General features: G+C 40.7%; 1 protein-coding gene across 1 annotated transcript; it reads left to right on the forward strand.

The window, feature by feature from the left end:
• The first annotated feature begins 1,478 nt into the window (after positions 1-1,478).
• On the forward strand, positions 1,479-17,182 carry LOC117264012 (uncharacterized). The gene is made up of 4 exons (XM_033637803.2): positions 1,479-1,745; positions 8,957-11,106; positions 12,656-12,851; positions 15,496-17,182. Exons 1-4 carry the CDS (start codon positions 1,553-1,555, stop codon positions 16,131-16,133), a joined length of 3,177 nt encoding a protein of 1,058 aa, XP_033493694.2. The 5' UTR covers positions 1,479-1,552; the 3' UTR covers positions 16,134-17,182.
• Positions 17,183-23,043: the final 5,861 nt, after the last annotated feature.

Genomic DNA, 23,043 nt, shown 5'->3' on the forward strand with positions numbered 1-23,043 from the left:
TGTCTAAATGAGTTGCCAATATCTTTTTTTTTTTCTTTTTTTTTTTTTTTTTTTACAAATTGTAATGTTAAACTTGTTTGATTTTTGTATGGATCTGATTTTGTTCAAGTTCATGTGTGTTGAAAATGTATCTGAAAATTAAACAAATAAAATCCCAAATCTGAAAACTTCATTTACAAAACCAAGACTGTAAACGTCTCTTTTTATAGCTGATAAATGTCACCTGCTAAAATCACCAGCCCAGTTTCAAGTCAATTAAAGGTGATACATGATTGTCTTATTTCATACAAGTTCTTTTTTTTTTTTTTTTTTTTTTTGTAGAAGAGATAAATATGCCGATTCTATTTTCTATTTTCTGTTAGTTTTTCTGTTTTTTTTTTTCACTGATTAAAACAATGAATAAAACATGATTTTGTCTTGCACGACATTTATATTTATGGTAAGAAAATGACTTCTGCTTTTGAATATAGTTTTTCAGCATGGGGAATCCCCTGGACAGTAAGACATGATCAGGTTATCAGCAATATGAGTAAATGGTGGCACAATCACATGATCACAGTGTAGCATCATAGGGCGCAAAAACATGGCGTGACGTCAAAACATCATCTGTGACAAAAGTCTTGTGACATCCATGTTTTCAGCATAGAATTATTGTGTAAAACAATAAGGTGAGTCCTCGGGACACATCGAAGGTGAGTTTACTGTAGACACAGGACCTGGCAACATCACTGCTGCTGGTTGTGTGGCCAATGAGGCCAGCTAACCAGCTAGCCAGCTAACTAACATGGATCTGCCATTGGTTGCTTTGTCACGTTAGCTAATAAAGTTTTTTTTTGTTTCTTTTTTTTTTTTTTTTTTAGGAAAACATGTTTACAGAAAATGGGGGTTTTTGTTTTGTTTTGTTTTTTTACTTGAAAAACGTGAAAAATAACTCCATTGATCACAGCCAGAAACTTTAAAAACAGAAATTGGCATTTGATCTCAATTTCCGATGGACCCTGGACACATCATATACAAACAAAGCTTCATTAAAAAAAAATAGCATAACCAAATCTGATGTTAAAATAGTGACATTTATATAAATCACTTTATTGTAGGTCTCATTTAAAGTTTGGCGGGAAAACAAACTGTTTGAACGACAAGTATAAGAAACTGACACTTTTTTCAACTTTGAACTTTTCACTGAAAAAAAATGACCCCTCCTCTGATTAATAAAGAACAGTCCCTAATTAAATAATCTAAAGAGTGTATTACATTAAAAACATTATGGAATACAAAACAATGATGATTTCAAAAGTAAAATTAAAAACCTTCATTATCATGTTTGATACATACATTTAAAAATTACATTTACAAACATTTAATTCCCTTACTTCCTGCGTGTTTCTCTGGGTAAACCTGTAATCTGGACTTTTATTTTGAAGGAGAGCAGCTGAGCTGCCCCGGAAGCTCTATTCTTTTCTGTGGCTAATTTGACAGTGTTTGAAGAAGATGGCGTCGAGCAGAAACGTCTGTTAGCAGAGTGTCTTTGTTGTGTTTTTAAAGTGTGAAGATGTGTAAAGTCCAAATGCTGAGAGCGTTGGTGAAGCAGCGACTAACTGCGGCTGCTGAAGAGATATTTGGGCTGTTTGAAAGAACGATAGCAGAGTACGAGGAGCAACTTTGTCGCTCAAAAGAGGAGAACGAGCGACAACGGAAACTACTGGACGCTGTTTACAACCCTCAGCTCAGGTTACACAGAGCAGGTTAGTGTGTTCTTCTTCTGTGGTTATAAACACAGAGCAGGTTAGTGTCTTCTTCTTCTGTGGTTATAAACACAGAGCAGGTTAGTGTCTTCTTCTGTGGTTATAAACACAGAGCAGGTTAGTGTGTTCTTCTTCTGTGGTTATAAACACAGAGCAGGTTAGTGTGTTCTTCTTCTGTGGTTATAAACACAGAGCAGGTTAGTGTGTTCTTCTTCTGTGGTTATAAACACAGAGCAGGTTAGTGTGTTCTTCTGTGGTTATAAACAGAGTAGGTTAGTGTCTTCTTCTTCTGTGGTTATAAACACAGAGCAGGTTAGTGTCTTCTTCTGTGGTTATAAACACAGAGCAGGTTAGTGTGTTCTTCTTCTGTGGTTATAAACACAGAGCAGGTTAGTGTGTTCTTCTTCTGTGGTTATAAACACAGAGCAGGTTAGTGTCTTCTTCTGTGGTTCTAAACACAGCAGGTTAGTGTCTTCTTCTGTGGTTATAAACACAGAGCAGGTTAGTGTCTTCTTCTGTGGTTATAAACACAGAGCAGGTTAGTGTCTTCTTCTTCTGTGGTTATAAACACAGACCAGGTTAATGTCTTCTTCTGTGGTTATAAACACAGAGCAGGTTAGTGTCTTTTTCTGTGGTTATAAACACACAGCAGGTTAGTGTCTTCTTCTGTGGTTATAAACAGAGCAGGTTAGTGTCTTCTTCTGTGGTTATAAACACAGCAGGTTAGTGTCTTCTTCTTCTGTGGTTATAAACACAGAGCAGGTTAGTGTCTTCTTCTGTGGTTATAAACACAGAGCAGGTTAGTGTCTTCTTCTTCTGTGGTTATAAACACAGACCAGGTTAGTGTGTTCTTCTTCTGTGGTTATAAACACAGCAGGTTAGTGTCTTCTTCTGTGGTTATAAACACAGAGCAGGTTAGTGTCTTCTTCTGTGGTTATAAACACAGAGCAGGTTAGTGTCTTCTTCTGTGGTTCTAAACACAGCAGGTTAGTGTCTTCTTCTTCTGTGGTTATAAACACAGAGCAGGTTAGTGTCTTCTTCTTCTGTGGTTATAAACACAGAGCAGGTTAGTGTCTTCTTCTGTGGTTATAAACACAGAGCAGGTTAGTGTCTTCTTCTGTGGTTATAAACACAGAGCAGGTTAGTGTCTTCTTCTTCTGTGGTTATAAACACAGAGCAGGTTAGTGTGTTCTTCTTCTGTGGTTATAAACAGAGCAGGTTAGTGTGTTCTTCTTCTGTGGTTATAAACACAGAGCAGGTTAGTGTGTTCTTCTTCTGTGGTTATAAACACAGAGCAGGTTAGTGTGTTCTTCTTCTGTGGTTATAAACACAGAGCAGGTTAGTGTCTTCTTCTGTGGTTATAAACACAGAGCAGGTTAGTGTGTTCTTCTTCTGTGGTTATAAACACAGAGCAGGTTAGTGTCTTCTTCTGTGGTTCTAAACACAGAGCAGGTTAGTGTCTTCTTCTGTGGTTATAAACACAGAGCAGGTTAGTGTCTTCTTCTGTGGTTATAAACACAGAGCAGGTTAGTGTGTTCTTCTTCTGTGGTTATAAACACAGAGCAGGTTAGTGTCTTCTTCTGTGGTTATAAACACAGAGCAGGTTAGTGTGTTCTTCTTCTGTGGTTATAAACACAGAGCAGGTTAGTGTCTTCTTCTGTGGTTCTAAACACAGAGCAGGTTAGTGTCTTCTTCTGTGGTTATAAACACAGAGCAGGTTAGTGTCTTCTTCTGTGGTTATAAACACAGAGCAGGTTAGTGTCTTCTTCTTCTGTGGTTATAAACACAGAGCAGGTTAGTGTCTTCTTCTGTGGTTATAAACACAGAGCAGGTTAGTGTCTTCTTCTGTGGTTATAAACACACAGCAGGTTAGTGTCTTCTTCTGTGGTTCTAAACACAGAGCAGGTTAGTGTGTTCTTCTTCTGTGGTTATAAACACAGAGCAGGTTAGTGTCTTCTTCTGTGGTTATAAACACAGAGCAGGTTAGTGTCTTCTTCTTCTGTGGTTATAAACACAGAGCAGGTTAGTGTCTTCTTCTTCTGTGGTTATAAACACAGAACAGGTTAGTGTCTTCTTCTGTGGTTATAAACACAGAGCAGGTTAGTGTCTTCTTCTTCTGTGGTTATAAACACAGACCAGGTTAGTGTGTTCTTCTTCTGTGGTTATAAACACAGAGCAGGTTAGTGTCTTCTTCTGTGGTTATAAACACAGAGCAGGTTAGTGTCTTCTTCTGTGGTTATAAACACAGAGCAGGTTAGTGTCTTCTTCTTCTGTGGTTATAAACACAGAGCAGGTTAGTGTCTTCTTCTTCTGTGGTTATAAACACAGAGCAGGTTAGTGTCTTCTTCTGTGGTTATAAACACAGCAGGTTAGTGTCTTCTTCTGTGGTTATAAACACAGAGCAGGTTAGTGTCTTCTTCTGTGGTTATAAACACAGCAGGTTAGTGTCTTCTTCTTCTGTGGTTATAAACACACAGCAGGTTAGTGTCTTTTTCTTCTTCTGTGGTTATAAACACAGCAGGTTAGTGTCTCCTTCTTCTGTGGTTATAAACAGCAGGTTAGTGTCTTCTTCTTCTGTGGTTATAAACACAGAGCAGGTTAGTGTGTTCTTCTTCTGTGGTTATAAACACAGAGGAGGTCTGTGGTCTGACTTCTTCTGTGGTTAAATACATACTGAGTGACGCTGCACAAGTTATTACTTCTGCAACTGTGAAGGTCAACTTTTAGGCTCACATTAGTAACATAAATACAGTTGTTGTTATTATCATTAATAAAATTGACAACATGCCTGAAAAATATTATTATAATGTCTGAAAGAAATGGTAATAAAATGTCTAAAAAATATTAAAATGTTGGCCTCACAGGGCTTTACAGCATATGACATCCCTCTGTCCTTATGACCCTCACAGCTGATCAGGAAAAACTCCCCAAAAAAACCCTTTAACGGGGAAAAAAACGGTAGAAACCTCAGGAAGAGCAACTGAGGAGGGATCCCTCTTCCAGGACGGACAGACGTGCAATAGATGTCGTACAGAACAGATCAGCATAATAAATTAACAGTAATCTGTATGACACAATGAGACAGAGAGAGACAGAGAGAGAGAGAGAGAGAGAGAGAGAGAGAGAGAGATGCAGGTAATGACAGTAGGTTACAACAACATTATTGAAAGTAATAATATTATAGTTATAGTTCTGGCTACTGTGGTACAATATGTTGAAAGTATGTATTAATATCTGGCAGTATACATATGTGACAATAATCATATGTGTATAATAACAGTAGAAGTATGACTAATGACTAATGATGGCAGCAGCAGCAGGAGGCATCTGGCAGGACCACGGCAGCAGCACAACCACACACGTCACGCTGTCCAGGCACCGCTGTGATATGAGTTAACCTGAGAGACAGTGGAGCACAAAGGCTCCGGAGAAGAAGCCGAGTTAGTGACATCCAGAATGGCCGAGTTAGCAATATATTAAAATGTCCAAAAGAAAAAATGTTGATAAAAAATGAAAAATCCTATTAAAATGTTGGGAGTAAATGGTAATGAAATGTCAGAAAAAAAGATTAAATGTTCAAAAAATGTTAATGACACATTGGGAAAAAATGTATAAAATGTCATAAAAAAATTTAATAAAATGACAGAAACAATGGTAATAAAATGTCAAAAAAATATTAATGAAACATCAGGAAAAAATAAAAGACTGTCAGAAATATATATTTATAAAATGTCGGAAAAAATGGTAATAGAATGTCTAAAAAGATTTGATAAAATGCCAGAATAAATGTTGATATAATGTCCTGAAAATATTAATAAAATGTCTGAAAAATATCATTAAAATGTTGATTAAAATGTTGGAGAAAAAATGGTAACAAGATGTCAGAAAAAAGAAGTGAATTACTATGTCTGTATATAATATGAAAATTTCAGAAAAAAATGGGAATTAAATGTTCATAAAATGTTGATAAAATGTCAGAAAAATTGGTAATGAAATGCCTGAAAAAAATATAAATAAGATGTCCTGAAATATTCTTAAAATGTTGGACAAAAAATAGTAAAACAAATTTTTTTTAAAAAAGATGGTGATAAAATATCAGAAAAATATTCAACTCATCAGAAAAAATAATAAAATGTCTGAAAAATGTAGATAAAATGTTCAAAAACTTTTTTGTCCAAAAAAATTTGTCTGAAAAACATCATAAAATAATATGAAATTGTTTGAAAAATTATTGATAAAATGGCCAAAAAAATTTCATAAAATGTCTGAAAAATGTTGATTAAAAAGTCCTGACCAACACAAACTGCAGCATGAAACAGTTTTAAACACCTTGAAGAAGAAATTCTGCTTAGTTTGTGTCACCTTAAAAAGTCCAAAACCAGCCTGTCAGCCTCAGAGGGAGGCTGTTCACAGCGATATAATAAACCATATTATTGTCATGTTACGCCACTGATGTGATGTTGATATATCAGCATAATATTGCAGGTAAAGCCTTTCAAAGAACGATGAACTGGAAACATTCCAGCACTGGATATTTTCTCTTTTTGGGACCATCCTCTGTAAACCCCAGAGATGGTTGTGCTGAAAATCCCAGTAAATACTCCATACCATACCACGTTCAAAGTCACTTCAATCACCTTTCTTCATCATTCTGATGCTCCGTTTGAACTTGCATGTATGGAGCCTGGGTTTGGTTGAAGGTGGCAGTGCTGTTTGGGCTGAGAAAGCCATGTGTAAGTAAGGTAAAGGAGGTTATTGGGTTGGTGTGGGGAGGGGAGCAGTGATACCTGGCATTAGGGGGGTGTCTCTGGGACGCCAGAGATCACTGTCTAGCCTCTTGAAGGTGTCGTGGGACCAACTAGATGAAACACTGGTGAAAGGAGGTTCCCACCTGATGACCCCAAAGACATGTTAGTTATCACTGCTCACTGGTCTGTATAGTTAAGCCTTGCCATAATAGCTTATCATAGGGCTTAGGAGGATTATTCACTGAGTGCTGATCCTTTCTCTAGAGCACAAACTTCTTGTGTTTATTTGAATGAATGCGTTAAGGAGCAGATGAACAGGTGTACCTAATAAAGTGGGTGGTGAGTGTATAAAGTTGTAGGGGTAGCCCTAAATTCTCAGTTCAGACTTAATACAAAATTTGGCCAACAAAAAGGAAACTAAGTGATTTCTCTTGCATCTAATACTCAAGCTTCACCTGGGAGTCGCACGGTTTGCTGGAGGTTTTATGGCGCAGAAGAAGCTGTCAGAGGAGAAAACTACTAACAACACATCAGGACTAAACGTCCTCTATTCCAAAAATGCAGCTACAGGCTACCGGTGAGCTACACTGCGTCATCTTCGAAGCGATGTTTTATTATTCCTCAAACTCATGAAGGTCGGTGAGAGTGGAGAGAAAGACAAAGATAATAGTTGTGAAACCCTGCTGTTTATTGTGGCGTCAGTTTGGCTTTAATGTAGGAGACATAGGATAAGTCAAACTGAGGTCAGCATAACAATCAATGTCATGTCCATATATGGTATGATAATAATGTAATTATCATGACACGCTTGCACATCTAAGGGTACAGCGGCTCTGATTAACATATTCAAAGATAAACATGTCTTTAGCCACACTGTAGAGTTGCACATTTGAGGGTCTTTTGATATGGAGAGAGAATTGGTACGTCATGACAATTTATCACATCTGACAAACAGTATCAGCTCATAAATATGTGACACTCCCACAGGCATTCCCATCCACACATTGACTTGGTGCTTCTTATTGTATTTGTGGGCAGTCACGTTTCTGCTTACAACAACTGTATGACAGATGATCATTAACATAAGTTATTTAAAACAAGTTATACATGTAATGTAATCACGGCAGAACATCTTCAAAGTATAGAATATGTAGTGTAGGTGACCCAACATGACTCTAACCATATTTGGGTGTGTGAGGAGAAGTATATGTTCCCAGAACTGGTTATCTAAATAACAGGAAACAGTAGCTTAAGTGACAGGAAGCCCCTCTGAATGTGTGTGCATGGTAAGGTTTATAGGTGTGTCACATATCCATGCGCTCATATTGTTTGTCAGATGCTATAAATTGTCATGATGTATCAATTCTTCCACACAGCCGAATTGATCATTCACCTGATCTCGTTGGGGTTAGCGATCAACTGGAAGAATAGCAGCCCCCTGCTGCACCAACAGGTTGAGTATCTGGGAGTTGAGCTCTACGCATACAGGCTGCAGGCCACTCTATCGGAACACAGACAGACAGCCCTGCAGCAGGCAGTGTGCAAGCTGTGTTGGGGTGCGATAGTGACGGTGGTGACAGGCATGTAGGCCCTGTGCTTGTTGGCAGCTGCTAACCTAGAGGTACTGCTGCGGATACTGCAGTGCTTGCAGAGGTGGTTTTCCAGCCTTTGCTTTGATGTAAAAAAGCACAAGCAACGCCTGGTCACCATTTCCCCCTCAGTACAGGATGACCTGCGAGACCTGTTGAAAAGAACACTTCTGGGATGAATGACCTCTTACGTCATGCTGTTCACGGAAGCATCCCTGACAAAGTGGGAAGAGCCCAGTCTGGGGAGAACAATAGGTGGTGTCTGATGTTGCACATCAACCTCCTTGAGCTACAGGCAGTGTTTTTGGTTCCTCTGAGGCAGGGGAGGCACATGTTGGTAACAACTGACACTCCTGCTTTCTGGCAGTTCGTATCAGTGTGGTCTTTCTCCGTCAGGAAGCGGGTCATCCTTCTGGTCAGGCCCAAGAGGAGGATCTTTTTTTTTTTCTTTTTCTTTTTTTCTTACAGTTAACAGGGCGATGCTTCCGAGTTGGGCCCAATTCATTTCCTTGAGGATGAAGGCAGCAACTGCTCTTTGCCACTCAGAAGTAATGCGTTGCTTTTTTCCAGGCAGTTCTCATGAGTACCACAGCAGTTCTAGCACCTTGGAGCCGTTCTTAAAGAGCTTGTAGAGTACTCTGTTCCTGACTTTACTGATCTTGAGGGGCTTGTTTTTTGGCGGGGTAGAACGAGGCACATACCCTGATGTTTTTGTTTTTTTTTCTTTGGATGTTGCTTGTTGGATCACTGCACTGCAATGTGCAAAAATGTGACAAATTTCAAATGCATGGCAAACTCACTGTTACAGCCCTAATTAGCATAAAATCACAGTTTGTCTCAATGTGTCTCTGTGTGTCTCATTGTCCCCCTGCAGTGCAGCAGCAGTTGGTGGTTAAAGAAGAGGTTCCCCCTGAGCAGCAGGAGTGGAGCTCCAGTGTGGACCAGGAGGACCCAGAGCCCCCACACATTAAAGAGGAAGAGGAGGAACTGTGGAGCAGTCAGGAGGGAGAGCAGCTTCAAGGGCTGGAGGAGGCTGATATCACCAAGTTCCCATTCACTCCTGTCCCTGTGAAGAGTGAAGATGATGAAGAGAAACCTCAGTCTGAGGGACACCACTGTGGAGGACCGGGACCAGTGCCTGGAGGAGGAGTACAACCAGCACCTGGAGGAGGGGTACGACTAGTGCCCAGAGACTCTGATCCAGATTTAGAACCAGATACTGATGACAAGAAGCCTGACTGTTCTTTAGTTGCTGAGATCGAAGTCAGTCTTGATGACTGGGACGAGACCAGAGAACCTCAGTCAGGTTTAAAGACTCACAATAAAAATGAGGTCCCTGTCAGTCCTGTGATGTGTCTCTCTGATGAAAATCCCTTTAGCTGCTCTGAGACTTCAGACTTTTCTGAACCTGAGATTGACGAGGGTGATGACTGGGCAGGGTCCAGAGAACCTCAGTCATGTTTAAACTCTGTCCCCACCAGGGATAAGAAAGGTAGCGCTGACGAGAAACCATTCAGCTGCTCCATCTGTAAGATAAACTTTACCCGGAGAGGAAGTCTACAGACGCACATGAGAATCCACACTGGAGAGAAACCATTCATTTGCCCCTTTTGTAGTAAAAGTTTTACCCAAGCAGGAAGTCTGAAAAGACACATGAGCATCCACACGGGGGAGAAAAGATTCAGCTGCAGTGTCTGCGACCGAAGATTCATCTGGCTCCATCAGCTCATGAACCATCAGTGTGGCGGGCGTCAGGAGTCAGTCGAAATTGGAGAGGCAGAGCCTCCAGGCAGCAGCTCGACTCAGCAGGTAAAACAAGAGTCTGATGGAGAGAACTGTGGAGGTGTACCACCAGTGCCCGGAGGTGGCATGTTATCAGTGCCCAGGAGTGGTGGCCCACCAGTGCTCATAAACTCCTCTGAACTAAAAACTGAAGACGGTGGTGATTGTACAGAGACCAGAGAACCTCAGTCATGTTTAAACTCTCTGAAAAATGTTGGTGAGAAACGGTTTAGCTGCTCTGAGTGTGGGAAAAGGTTCAGCACCAAGGGTAGTCTGAAGGAACACATGAGAATCCACACGGGGGAAAAACCATTCAGTTGCTCTGTCTGTAACAAATCTTTCACGCAGAGCGGGAGTTTACAGAAACACATGAGGATCCACACTGGCGAGAAAATATTCACCTGCTCTGTATGCGACAAAAATTTTTTGAACAAGGCGCACCTGAAGACGCACATGGTCACGCACACGGGAGAGAAACCGTTCAGCTGTGCACTGTGTGGTAAAGCTTTCATTGAGAACGGAAACCTGAAGAAACACATGAGGACTCACACAGGGGAGAAACCATTCAGCTGCTCGATGTGTGAGAAATCTTTTACGCAGAACGGGAGTTTGCAGACTCACATGAGGACTCACACCGGAGAAAAACCGTTCAGCTGTTCCGTTTGTGATCAGAGATTCTTGAGTAAGGCACACCTGAAGACGCACTTGATAAAACACACTGGAGAGAAACCCTTCAGCTGCTCCGTGTGCGGGAAAGGTTTCAACGAAGGTGGTAATCTTAGGAAACACATGAAGACGCACTCAGGAGAGAAACCGTTCAGCTGCTCCATCTGTGATCAAAGATTTTTACAGAAGACAGACCTGAAGCGTCACATGATCACACACACTGGAGAGAAGTTTTTCAGCTGCTCCATTTGCGATCAGAGTTTTTTACAGAAGCCGAATTTGAAGAGACACATGATCACGCACACGGGAGAGAAACCCTTCGTTTGCACTGTGTGCGGCAAACGGTTCATTCAGAAAGTTCACCTGACACACCACATGGCCCGACACACTGGAGAGAAGAGATTCCGGTGCGGCATGTGTGATCAGAAATTTGCTTGGCTTTATCAGCTGAGGAACCATCAGTGTGTCAGTCAGCAGTCGTCACAGGTTCAGCGGACTGAGGAGGAGGGCGGAGGGGCGGAGCCTCCGGCCAGCAGCTCAGCTGATGAGCAACAACAACTTCAAATGGATCTCACATGAGAATAGTATGGATTTTAGTATCGACGCCAGATAAGGACAAATATACAGAAGGATTATTTCTGGATACATGAAAAGCTTTTAATGGGGAAATTTTTCGAGCCAAAAAAAGTTCCAACAGCTTTCAGAGTTTAGCATTTCAGTATAGAGCTGCAGCAGTGTGAGATTTTCATGAACAGTAACTGTCTCAAAAAAATATCGCAGGTTCACAGCACTGTGGTATAACAGTTAAAGTCCCACTGATTGTCACACACCAGAATGTGTGAAATTTGTTCTCCGCATTTGACCCATCCCCTGAGGGAGCAGTGAGCAGCAGCGGTGCTGCGCTCAGGAATCATGTGGTGATCTAACCCCCCAATTCCAACCCCTGATGCTGAGTGCCAAGCAGGGAGGCAATGGGTCCCATTTTTATAATCTTTGTGTATATATATATATATATATGTGTGTGTGTGTGTAAACGTATGTATATATACGTATATATGAATATATGACATACATGAATGGAAATTTGCGGGACGTTTTTGGCCAAGTTGCTTGTTGCCTTTAAAGGTTTAATGTTTGTAAAAGGGGGTTTTGCTCAGTGGTGCAAAAATAAAAGTTGAAATTAAGGAGGGCAACATCAGGTCTGATACTTGTGATGAAGGATTATACTTTATTTTAATAGTCTGACAAGAAGAATCTCCTGAACAAAGCAGGTTGTTGACAGAGTTTCCTGCTTTAATAAACTGATTGCAATTTATTTTTACACAGGAAGTAACTGAGGTGTAACTCTGCCTTTGTTACTGTAGTTTGTTTTTCTGGTTTTATATGAGAACATGATGTTCATAGGCGTTTCATATTCTGTATATTGATCTACCATCATCTTTTGAATTTGGTTCATTGTTTTCTCTGAGCTCTGAAAATGTCATCAAATATTTGTCTTTGTTCAAACTGAGCTGGTTAAATCAGTAAAAAGCAGCGAGTGTTTCCCAAACTGAGAGGATTTAATAAAGAGCACTTTATGTTTCTTTAAAGATTTTTGCTGTTTTTTTCTCTTTTTTGAATTTGTTTGGCCAATTTAAAAGATAACATTCTCTCTAAACCCAAGGCATGTCTTCTTCAAACATCTTTTCTTTCAAAAATGTTGGTCTTTTTTTTTCTTAAAAAGATTGCGTCTTTAAATATTTTTGCCGATTTTTTTTTCTTCTTGTAAAGCTTTTGGCCTTTTTTAAACGATTGTTTTGTTTGAAAATGTTTTTTTTTTTTTGCTTTAATTGTTAATTGACAATTAAATGATCAAATAGTGTATGACATTAAAAAAAACATTATGAAATGCCAAACAATGATGACCTTATGGTTTTAAGGGTATAATTAAGAACCCTTAATTCCCTTACTTCCTGCGTGTTTCTCTGGGTAAACCTGTAATCTGGACTTTTATTTTGAAGGAGAGCAGTTGAGCTGCCCCGGAAGCTCTATTCTTTCCTGTGGCTAACTTGACAGTGTTTGAAGAAGATGGCGTCGAGCAGAAACGTCTGTTAGCAGAGTGTCTTTGTTGTGTTTTTAAAGTGTGAAGATGTGTAAAGTCCAAATGCTGAGAGCGTTGGTGAAGCAGCGACTAACTGCGGCTGCTGAAGAGATATTTGGGCTGTTTGAAAGAACGATAGCAGAGTACGAGGAGCAACTTTGTCGCTCAAAAGAGGAGAACGAGCGACAACGGAAACTACTGGACGCTGTTTACAACCCTCAGCTCAGGTTACACAGAGCAGGTTAGTGTCTTCTTCTTCTGTGGTTATAAACACAGAGCAGGTTAGTGTCTTCTTCTTCTGTGGTTATAAACACAGAGCAGGTTAGTGTCTTCTTCTTCTGTGGTTATAAACACAGAGCAGGTTAGTGTCTTCTTCTGTGGTTATAAACACAGAGCAGGTTAGTGTCTTCTTCTTCTGTGGTTATAAACACAGAGCAGGTTAGTGTCTTCTTCTTCTGAGGTTATAAACACAGAGCAGGTTAGTGTCTTCTTCTGTGGTTATAAACACAGAGCAGGTTAGTGTCTTCTTCTGTGGTTATAAACACACAGCAGGTTAGTGTCTTCTTCTTCTGTGGTTATAAACACAGAGCAGGTTAGTGTCTTCTTCTGTGGTTATAAACACAGAGCAGGTTAGTGTGTTCTTCTTCTGTGGTTATAAACACAGACCAGGTTAGTGTCTTCTTCTTCTGTGGTTATAAACACAGAGCAGGTTAGTGTCTTCTTCTTCTGTGGTTATAAACAGAGCAGGTTAGTGTCTTCTTCTGTGGTTATAAACACAGAGCAGGTTAGTGTGTTCTTCTTCTGTGGTTATAAACACAGAGCAGGTTAGTGTCTTCTTCTTCTGTGGTTATAAACACAGAGCAGGTTAGTGTGTTCTTCTTCTGTGGTTATAAACACAGAGCAGGTTAGTGTGTTCTTCTTCTGTGGTTATAAACACAGAGCAGGTTAGTGTCTTCTTCTTCTGTGGTTATAAACACAGAGCAGGTTAGTGTCTTCTTCTGTGGTTATAAACACAGAGCAGGTTAGTGTCTTCTTCTGTGGTTATAAACAGAGCAGATTAGTGTCTTCTTCTGTGGTTATAAACACAGAGCAGGTTAGTGTGTTCTTCTGTGGTTATAAACACAGAGCAGGTTAGTGTCTTCTTCTGTGGTTATAAACAGAGCAGGTTAGTGTGTTCTTCTTCTGTGGTTATAAACACAGAGCAGGTTAGTGTCTTCTTCTGTGGTTATAAACACAGAGCAGGTTAGTGTCTTCTTCTGTGGTTATAAACACAGAGCAGGTTAGTGTCTTCTTCTTCTGTGGTTATAAACACAGAGCAGGTTAGTGTCTTCTTCTGTGGTTATATACACAGAGCAGGTTAGTGTCTTCTTCTGTGGTTATAAACACAGAGCAGGTTAGTGTGTTCTTCTGTGGTTATAAACACAGAGCAGGGCCCTACTGCAGAAAGGTCACTTTATTATCCTTAAGGGGACAATTTGTTGCACAGCCAACAGTAAGTGCATAATAAATTAAAAAAAACAAACAAATAACAACACCACATACACACAAACAGTATCACAAGTGAGACAGGGAGTTCCATGACACTGTAAATGAAGTCGATGGTAACAGGGACAAATGAGTCTCTCGCAGGATCAGTGAAAACTGATTTTGAAAAAGAGGAATTCCACAGAACTGCAGGTGTGTCAGTGTTAATGAGAAATGAATCTACAACGAAACTCAGAGTTTGACTGATCCTGCTCTCTGCCATGGGGTGCTGGTGTTGCAGATTTAGCAATGACACTCTTACCTGAAGATGTGACATCTGATTTGTCTGTTTGTAGAGTCACTATCAGCTGAATAATTTGATGAAACTGTAGTGATGAGGTGAAACTTCCAGCTGACAGACAGTGTTGAACTCTAAACCAACACACACATGATAGAAACCATCAGAAACACCTGATGTGTTCTGAGCACACACTCTACAGACAGGAACACACACACACACACACACACACACACACACACATCTGAGTTATGGAACATAAAACTACTCAGGCCAACACAAGGCATCATGGGAAATGTGGGCATCGCAAAAAAAACAACAAAAAAAACAACAACCCAACACATTTAGGCTGCCCCAGCTGTCTCAACACTTCTGCAGAGGGTCATATTAATAAATAGAATTAGTAAAATTGTTATTATCATTATTGAAATTATTATTACAAGAAAATATCATTAGCATTAAAATGATTAAAATGGCAGAAAAAAATAATTTAAAAAATAACCAGAAAATGTTATCAAAATATCAGGAACAAAAGGTTTATTAACTATAATTAGATACAACTTTAATTTTTTTTTTTTAAATGTCAGAAAAGATATTGATAAAATAACCCCCCAAAAATACTGATATGTCTGCAAAATAATTTTGAAGAAAATGTCCAAAACAAAAGGTAATGAAATGTCTGAAAAAATTTGATAAGATATCCAAATACTAAAAAAAAATGTTTGAAAACTATAAAATAAAAAATGGTGATTTTAAGTTCAATAAATTTTTTAAAGACGTCAAAAAAGTTGATAAAACGTCTAAAGTTAATTAAATGCCCCCCCCAAAAATTGACAAAATGTTAAAAGAAAATCAAAAAACTGTCTTACCAAAATTTCTTAGCATTGTTGATAAAATATCTGTAAAAATATTAACAGATCATCCAAAAAATGCTGACAAACGTTTTTAAAATGTCTAAATAAATGTTATTGAAAAAAACATGTCATTAATTGATTAATTAAAAATTAATAATAAAATGTGTGAAAATAGAGTTGTGTGGGCACTATATCCTGCGGTGTGTCAGGTTGCTCACCTGGCATCAAATGAGAGTTTGTCTGTGTTTCCTGTTTCCTGTTTGGTGCAGAGGTCCAGCAGCAGCTGTTGGTGGTTAAAGAAGAGGTTCCCCCTGAGCAGCAGGAGTGGAGCTCCAGTGTGGACCAGGAGGACCCAGAGCCCCCACACATTAAAGAGGAAGAGGAGGAACTGTGGAGCAGTCAGGAGGGAGAGCAGCTTCAAGGGCTGGAGGAGGCTGATATCACCAAGTTCACATTCACTCCTGTCCCTGTGAAGAGTGAAGATGATGAAGAGAAACCTCAGTCTGAGGGACACCACTGTGGAGGACCAGGACCAGACAGAAACTCAGGTCCAGACTTAGAACCAGATACTAAGGACAATTTTCTGGACTTTTCTGAGACTCGAGTCAGTGTTGACGACTGGACGGAGACCAGAGAACTTCAGTCAGGTTTAAACTCTCTGAGAATCGATGAAGTTCCTTTCAGTGATTCTAGATGTAGTGTTCGTGAGAAACCGTTCAGCTGCTCTGAGTGTGGGAGAAGATTCGGCTTCAAGGGTAATCTGAAGGAGCACATGAGGAGCCACACGGGAGAGAAACCATTCAGCTGCTCAGTGTGCGGGAAAAGATTTGGCCTCAAGACCCATCTGAGGGTACACATGAGAACTCACACAGAAGAGAATCCTGCCAGCTGCTCAGTCTGGATGTAAGTTTTTAAACAAGCTTAGGACCAGCAACTGCAACAAAGTCTGCAAGCTAACTTCACAAGCACCTTAGAGCAACAAACCCGAATTAACGGTGAACTTCTGATTCTGTAAGGACAAAGAACGACTAGTTTCATCTTACCTGCACCACTGGAATACAACACAGCACAGACTGCATCGCAGTGGACTCTTCTACACCAGCTTCATCCACAACGGATGATTGCTGACTAACAAAGCAACATGCCAAAGCAGCAGCTCTCCATCCTCTTTTCATGGACTGGTAACGTAACAACGGGACAGACTGTTTCACTTCTGTCAATGTATCGAGTTCATGTTTAACAAGTTTATTGTTGTGATCTCTTTGTTGTCAGGTTATTGGGTAGTTGGCTTCTCCAAAGCTAAGTTGATGTTATTTTGCTAATGCATCACACAGACCCAGGGTCCTCCATGTAAATTAACACCCGTTTTACTGACCAGGCACTTTAATGCAACACACAGCAGACCAAGTACACCTGCGCTCTACTTTGGCTTTGAAACACTATTACACACAGAGTGGCAACTCAAAGTTCCCACTTCATGCATTTGTTTGGATCGACCACATGTGCTCAGAAGACCTGTCTCAGTGGCCATCTTTGATTTTGCCATCTTGTTGTTTTCTGTTTTCAGCCATTTTGTTTCAGCCCACTGGTGATTCTCAAAGTCAAGGATGCTTGCTTGGTAGGACGAGCCTGGAACAGGCTAGTGAGTGCCCAGGTGTTCTTCAGTGAAGATGCCCCGCCTTCAATTCTGGCAAATTGAGTGCAAAGAATCGTGGATACTTCAAGCCTGCCGAGGAAACAAATTTGTATCCTTGAAAACTCTTTGAAGGAAGGACTCAGTCCTCAGTGGAATTCGAAGGATTCTTGACATTGGAACAGTCCTTAGGCAAGATTTGATGACGCAGCCTCCTTGAAATTCAGCCGTTCAAGGATCCTTCCTTGACTTTGAGAAGCACCTAGTATGTTGCTACGTTAGCAAGCATTTGTTACATTGTGAATAAATACTTTTGGACTACACATACTATCTGTTTTAGTATTGTCCATCCATTTTTATCCACTTATCTGGGGCCGGGTCACAGGGGCAGCAGGCCAAGCAAAGTACTCCAGACATCCCTCTCCTCAGCAACACTTCCCAGCTCCTCCTGGAGGACCCTGAGGTGTTCCCAGACCAGATGAGATATGTAATCCCTCCAGTGTGTTCTGGGTCTGCCCCGGGGCCTCCTACCAGTGGGACGTGCCCAGAACACCTCTAACAGGAGGCGCCCAGGAGGATCCTGATCAGATGTTGAACCACCTCAACATGAAGGAGCAGCGGCTCTACTCTGAGCTCCCTCCAGATGTCTGACTCCTCTCCCTATCTCTAAAGGCTAAAACACGCCGGCGCCGTACGACATGCGTCAAAACAGCCGCCCCCATTATTTTCTATTTACAAACCCACACTGGTGGCGGCTCGACGTGCGCCGACGTGCCGCACCGCGGCACTTTACGCCATTGTCCTATTTTTCCAGCATTGCCGCCCTTGAAAAAGCAGTTGGCAACCAGTACCGCCACCTAGCGGACTGGAGTGTGCAATAAAAATCCGTTTGACGCCGCCGGTGTGTTTTGGCCTTAAGGCTGAGCCCAGACACCTTACAGAGAAAACAGCACCAAACCGTTGATCCATCTCATGCTCCATTCTACCCTCACTGGCGAACAAGACCCTGAGATACTTGAACTGCCTCGCTTAATAATGATGATATAACAGTTTGATAATACAAGTTCACCCTTTAAAAGAGCACTTTAATTCCTAACAATATTTAGACACTGAAAATGGAATAATCAGAATCAGAATCAGAAATACTTTATTGTTCCCCGAGGGGAAATTATTTATGTTACAGGTATGTATATGAATAAGAATTTTTTAAAGTAATAAACACCTGTTCGTATACAAGATCGAAGAATGTAGTACCTTTACTTAGACTTAAAACAATATTTGACCAATAAAACAAAACTACTAACTTTAGCTTATATTGTAGTTATGCTATGTAGCGTGTGAAATAGAGTATGGTGAATGTGCTAGGAAAGGTAGTATCAACACTGTCTCTACCTGGAGCTCGCATGTATGGAGCCTGGGTTTGGTTGAAGATGGCAGTGCTGTTTGGGCTGAGAAAGCCATGTGTAAGTAAGAAGGAAATCCAGGAAGAGGAAGGTTATTTAAGTGCGGGAGTGGCCTATTTGAATCCATTTTGTTTGAGGCCATGCGGCAAGGTGAGTGTGTTTGCTGATCCTGTGAGTTAATCTGTTTCCTTTAACGTTAGCTTATATTGTAGTTATGCTATGTAGCGTGTGAAACAGAGTATGGTGAATGTGCTAGGAAAGGTAGTATCAGCACTGTTTCTACCTGGAGCTCGCATGTACGCAGCCTGGGTTTGTTGAAGGTGGCAGTGCTGTTTGGGCTGAGAAAGCCATGTGTAAGTAAGGTAAAGGAGGTTGTTGGGTTGGTGCGGGGAGCAGTGAGACCTGGCATTAGGGGAGTGTCTCTGGGACACCAGAGATCACTGTCTAGCCTCCTGGAGGTGTCGTGGGACCAACTAGACGAAACACTGGTGAAAGGAGGTTCCCACCCGATGACCCCAAAGACATGCTAGTTATCACTGCTCACTGGTTTGTGTAGTTAAGCCTTGCCATATTAGCTTATCATAGGGCTTAGGAGGTTATTCACTGAGTGCTGATCCTTTCTCTAGAGCACAAACTTCTTGTGTTTATTTGAACTACAACAGACAAGCTTAGCGAAGCTCCAGCAACACCACAGTTAGGCCGATCTCAGCCGGCCTGCAGCTGGGGACATACCCCTTGGAGCAGGGTATTTTTTTGGTGGAATAACGGAGCAGAGGATAAAGTTTCTGGAGGACAAAACTACAAATGACTTTTTGGCTTGTTGCAGAAGCTTTCAGTGCGATGTGTGTGCGGTGAGCGAGGAGTGTGATTGAAGTCACGAGTCATTGCTATTAAGGCTGAGTAGCACATCTTTTTTTTATTTTGACGAGTCACAAGTCAACCTTCACTATTGATGTGTTGATTTTGGTCATAATAATTATTTTAATTATCTATCAGAGTATATTTCATGAGACTGAGTTCATTTATATGTATTTCAGGAGGTGGTGGGCCCAAGAGATGATTTAATGTGAATGAAAGCATACTATTTAATACATTCAATTTATTAATTGCTTTTGTGGGGGCGCTGTTGAGCAATGAGGAGATAAGACATGCCTGACTGTAGCTCCTACAGAATTTGATTCAAAATTGCATTTAAAAGTAAACTTATGTAACTTTGACCCTGACATTTGAGGGATTTTGTGACTAAAATACTCCTAGCACCAGTAGTTCAGCACTAATGCCAACAACAAGAGGCAATTCAAAGACTGAGCCAAACAACGATAGAGGCCTGACCGAAGCCCCGAGCCAGAATGGAAAGGAGATTGTGGAGATGAGTGGGCAGAACGTGGACAACCAGACAGTATTAGCCGCTATAGCATTGCTACGAACTGAACTGGCAGAAGCTAGGTCAGACATCTGCAACACAATCGAGGAAAAAGGTGCTGACGTGAGTGAGACTTTGAGAGGGGGATTAACCACTCTGAAAACAGAAAGTGACAATGCCTTTACTGCCGTTAACGCCCGAGTAGACTCCCAAAACGAGACATTGAAAAGTTTTGGGGGAGTCGGCTAGCATTACCTCAGACATTGTTGTGGAACTTGAAGCTGAAGTGAAACAATTGAACGGCCAAGTTGAACAACTTTCAGAAAAGTGCTTGAATTTAGAGGGGCGATCTAAACACCAGAATCTGAGAATTGCCGGAGTTAAGAAGGGGGAAGAACATGGTCAGAAAACCAGGGAATTTGTGGTGCAGCTGTTAACTGATGTCCTGAAGCTTGATGAGAAACCAGTGATCAACTGAGCACATAGAGCACTATGGGAGCGTCCTGAGGACAACGAACCACCACGACATCTGATTCTCAGAGTGCACTACTGCCATGCCTTCAAGGACATCCTGCAAAAGGTTACAAAGACCAAGAACCTCCAGTATCAAGGCCAGCAAATTCAAATTCTCAGAGACTTTCCTCCTGCCATAGTTGAATGCAGAGCTGCTTTCACCCCAGCCAGAAATTTAGTACGAGACAAGCCCAGAGTCAAATTTGGACTCTTATACCCGGCCAAGCTGAGAGTGACACATGACGAGAACGAGACCACATTCACCAACCAAGAGGAGGCTCGTTTGTATGCAGAGCGTCATTTCGGCCAGTGAGACAACTGAGAGGAGCATTTCAATGGCAAGGTTCAACCATTTAGTATAAGAGACTGAAGGTAACAACAATTTGCCACTATGGATAGTCACCCAAAACACGCTAATCAGTGAAAAGTGTCCTATACACATCACAGGGACCAATTTCATTCTGACATATTGGTGACTGAATTCTGAATTATAACCCTTCCCTCCCTTCTGCCTCTTAATGTTTGAATCAGTTTTTGCTACGTGCCATAATGCCACATTTGAGGTTGATTTTTTTTTTTATTCTTTTTTTCCCCATTAATGGTAGACTACTAAGAATGCTGATTTTTCATGATAGTCGATAACCTTATTTCGTAAAATAAGCTTGTTTTCCTGAATGAATGGGAAATTAACCGAGACATTATTTTTCAGTTAAAGATGACGATGATAAGTCACTAATGGTGGGCACTGGGCAATAGAGCTAATCCATTGCCTGTGGGCCTAAATTTTTATGTTTATTTTACCTTGTTATGAACTACTAGGATTTTGGAGTTGATATGTTTATCCGACTTAATGGAAGACATAGAATCTTACTTTGATATCAACATAGGTTTGGTGAAGTTCTGTAGAGCTACTACTTGAGTATGCCTAAGGATCAAGATCACGACTGCTGTTGATTGCTGAAGTTGGAGTTTATTCTCTGTTCAGAGAGTTTGAAATACGCCTTACTGGTAACACTGGCAATGTTATGTTTTTTTATGTGTGTGTGTGTGTGTGTGTGCGCGTGTGTGTGTGTGTGTGTGCGTGTGTGTGTGTGTGTGTGTGTGTGCGGGGGCGGGGGGGTGGAGTGTTACCTGGCTCATGGTTACATTTACTTTACAAAGATGAAAGAGAGACTAGAAGTAAGCCTAGACGTCCATAAACAGCCTACTAAAAATGCACAATGAAATACAAGGGAAGAGGAGGGAGGATATAACTTTCTGTTCATGGAATGTGAATGGTATTAATGAACCAGTCAAAAGAGGTCAAGTGCTTGCACATCTTAAGTCACCCCAAGCTGATATTATTTTCTTGCAAGAGACTCACCTAAAGAATGACTCTCACACTAGACTCAGATGCAAACTGATACAACAGATAAACCACTCTAACTTTCCAGTGAAAACTAGAGGTACGGCTATTTTGATCCACAGGAGAGTTCCTTTTAAGCAGTTATCCACAACAGTGGACAAAGATGGGAGATATGTCATTGTTGTGATATATTCTACACCAATAACCCTGTCAATTTTTATGGACCCTAACCTAATACCAGATATTTACAGCACAAACCTGATCATTGTGGGTGATTTTAACTTAGTGTTGGATGCTTATTTTGACAGGCCTTCCACTCGGCTGGTGGAAGCTTCCAAAGCAAGCAACCTTCTGAAGTCATATATTGAAAATATGAACCTGTTTGATGTATGGCAGATCTCCAATGCCGCTGGCAGAGAGTACTCCTTTCATTTCAAAGTGCATAATGTGTATACTAGGATAGACTTTTTCTTAGTTGATGGCAAATTATTACCACTCACGTACAATGCAAAAATACCATGATGTCATGTTTCTGATCACAGTCCAGTGTCATTCACACCCAAGCCTAGCCAAAACATATCCACTTAAAGAAACTGGAGGCTTAATCCCCAAATTATTACAGATGTAAAATTCTGTGAATATATAGAGCTACTCATTAAATTGTTTTTTGAAACCAGTGACAATAATGACACTTCTACATCATTATGGGAAATTTTTAAGGCTTATTTGAGAGGATGCATTATCTCTTTCCAATCTGAAATGCTGTCAGACAGAATATGTAGGGCCTTTATTTTGACTAAACATAAATACTCTCAATTTGGAGACAAACCCCATATATTATTAGCTAGACAACTACGAAAAATTGAAAATGACAGGACTATCCATAAAATTAAATCAGGAACAGGTAATATACTTATTTCCCCCAAAGACACTAACGATACATTTAGACAGTTCTATGAAACCCTATATACATCTGAATTAAATACCCTACCTGACACAATGCCATCATTGCTAGATAAATGTGAACTTCCCTCATGAAACGAAGAAGAACGCAATGCCTTAGATGCCGACATTACAAGTGAGGAATTACTGGCGACCATTAAGTCACTGAAAAATGGTAAGAGCCCAGGCCCAGACGGCCTCATCAAGGGGATATAAGAAGTTTGGAGAGTTACTTGCTCCTTATCTTTGTAAAGCTGATTAGCTTTCCTGGGGTAACCCATTTCACATTTTCCATGTATGTTGAGCTCAACACATGTAGCAGCAGCACGTGTACTAACAGGAACTAAGAAACGAGATCATATTTCTCCTGTTTTAGCTTCTCTGCACTGGCTCCCTGTAAAATCCAGAATTGAATTTAAAATCCTACTGTTAACTTATAAAGCTCTAAATGGTCAAGCTCCGTCATATCTTAGAGAGCTCATAGTGCCATATTATCCCACCAGAACACTGCGCTCTGAGAACGCAGGGTTACTCGTGGTCCCTAAAGTCTCCAAAAGCAGATCAGGAGCCAGAGCCTTCAGCTATCAGGCTCCTCTCCTGTGGAATCATCTTCCTGTT

The sequence above is a fragment of the Epinephelus lanceolatus genome, chromosome 16, assembly GCF_041903045.1.
Source record: "Epinephelus lanceolatus isolate andai-2023 chromosome 16, ASM4190304v1, whole genome shotgun sequence".
Classification (NCBI taxonomy): Eukaryota; Metazoa; Chordata; class Actinopteri; order Perciformes; family Serranidae; genus Epinephelus; species Epinephelus lanceolatus.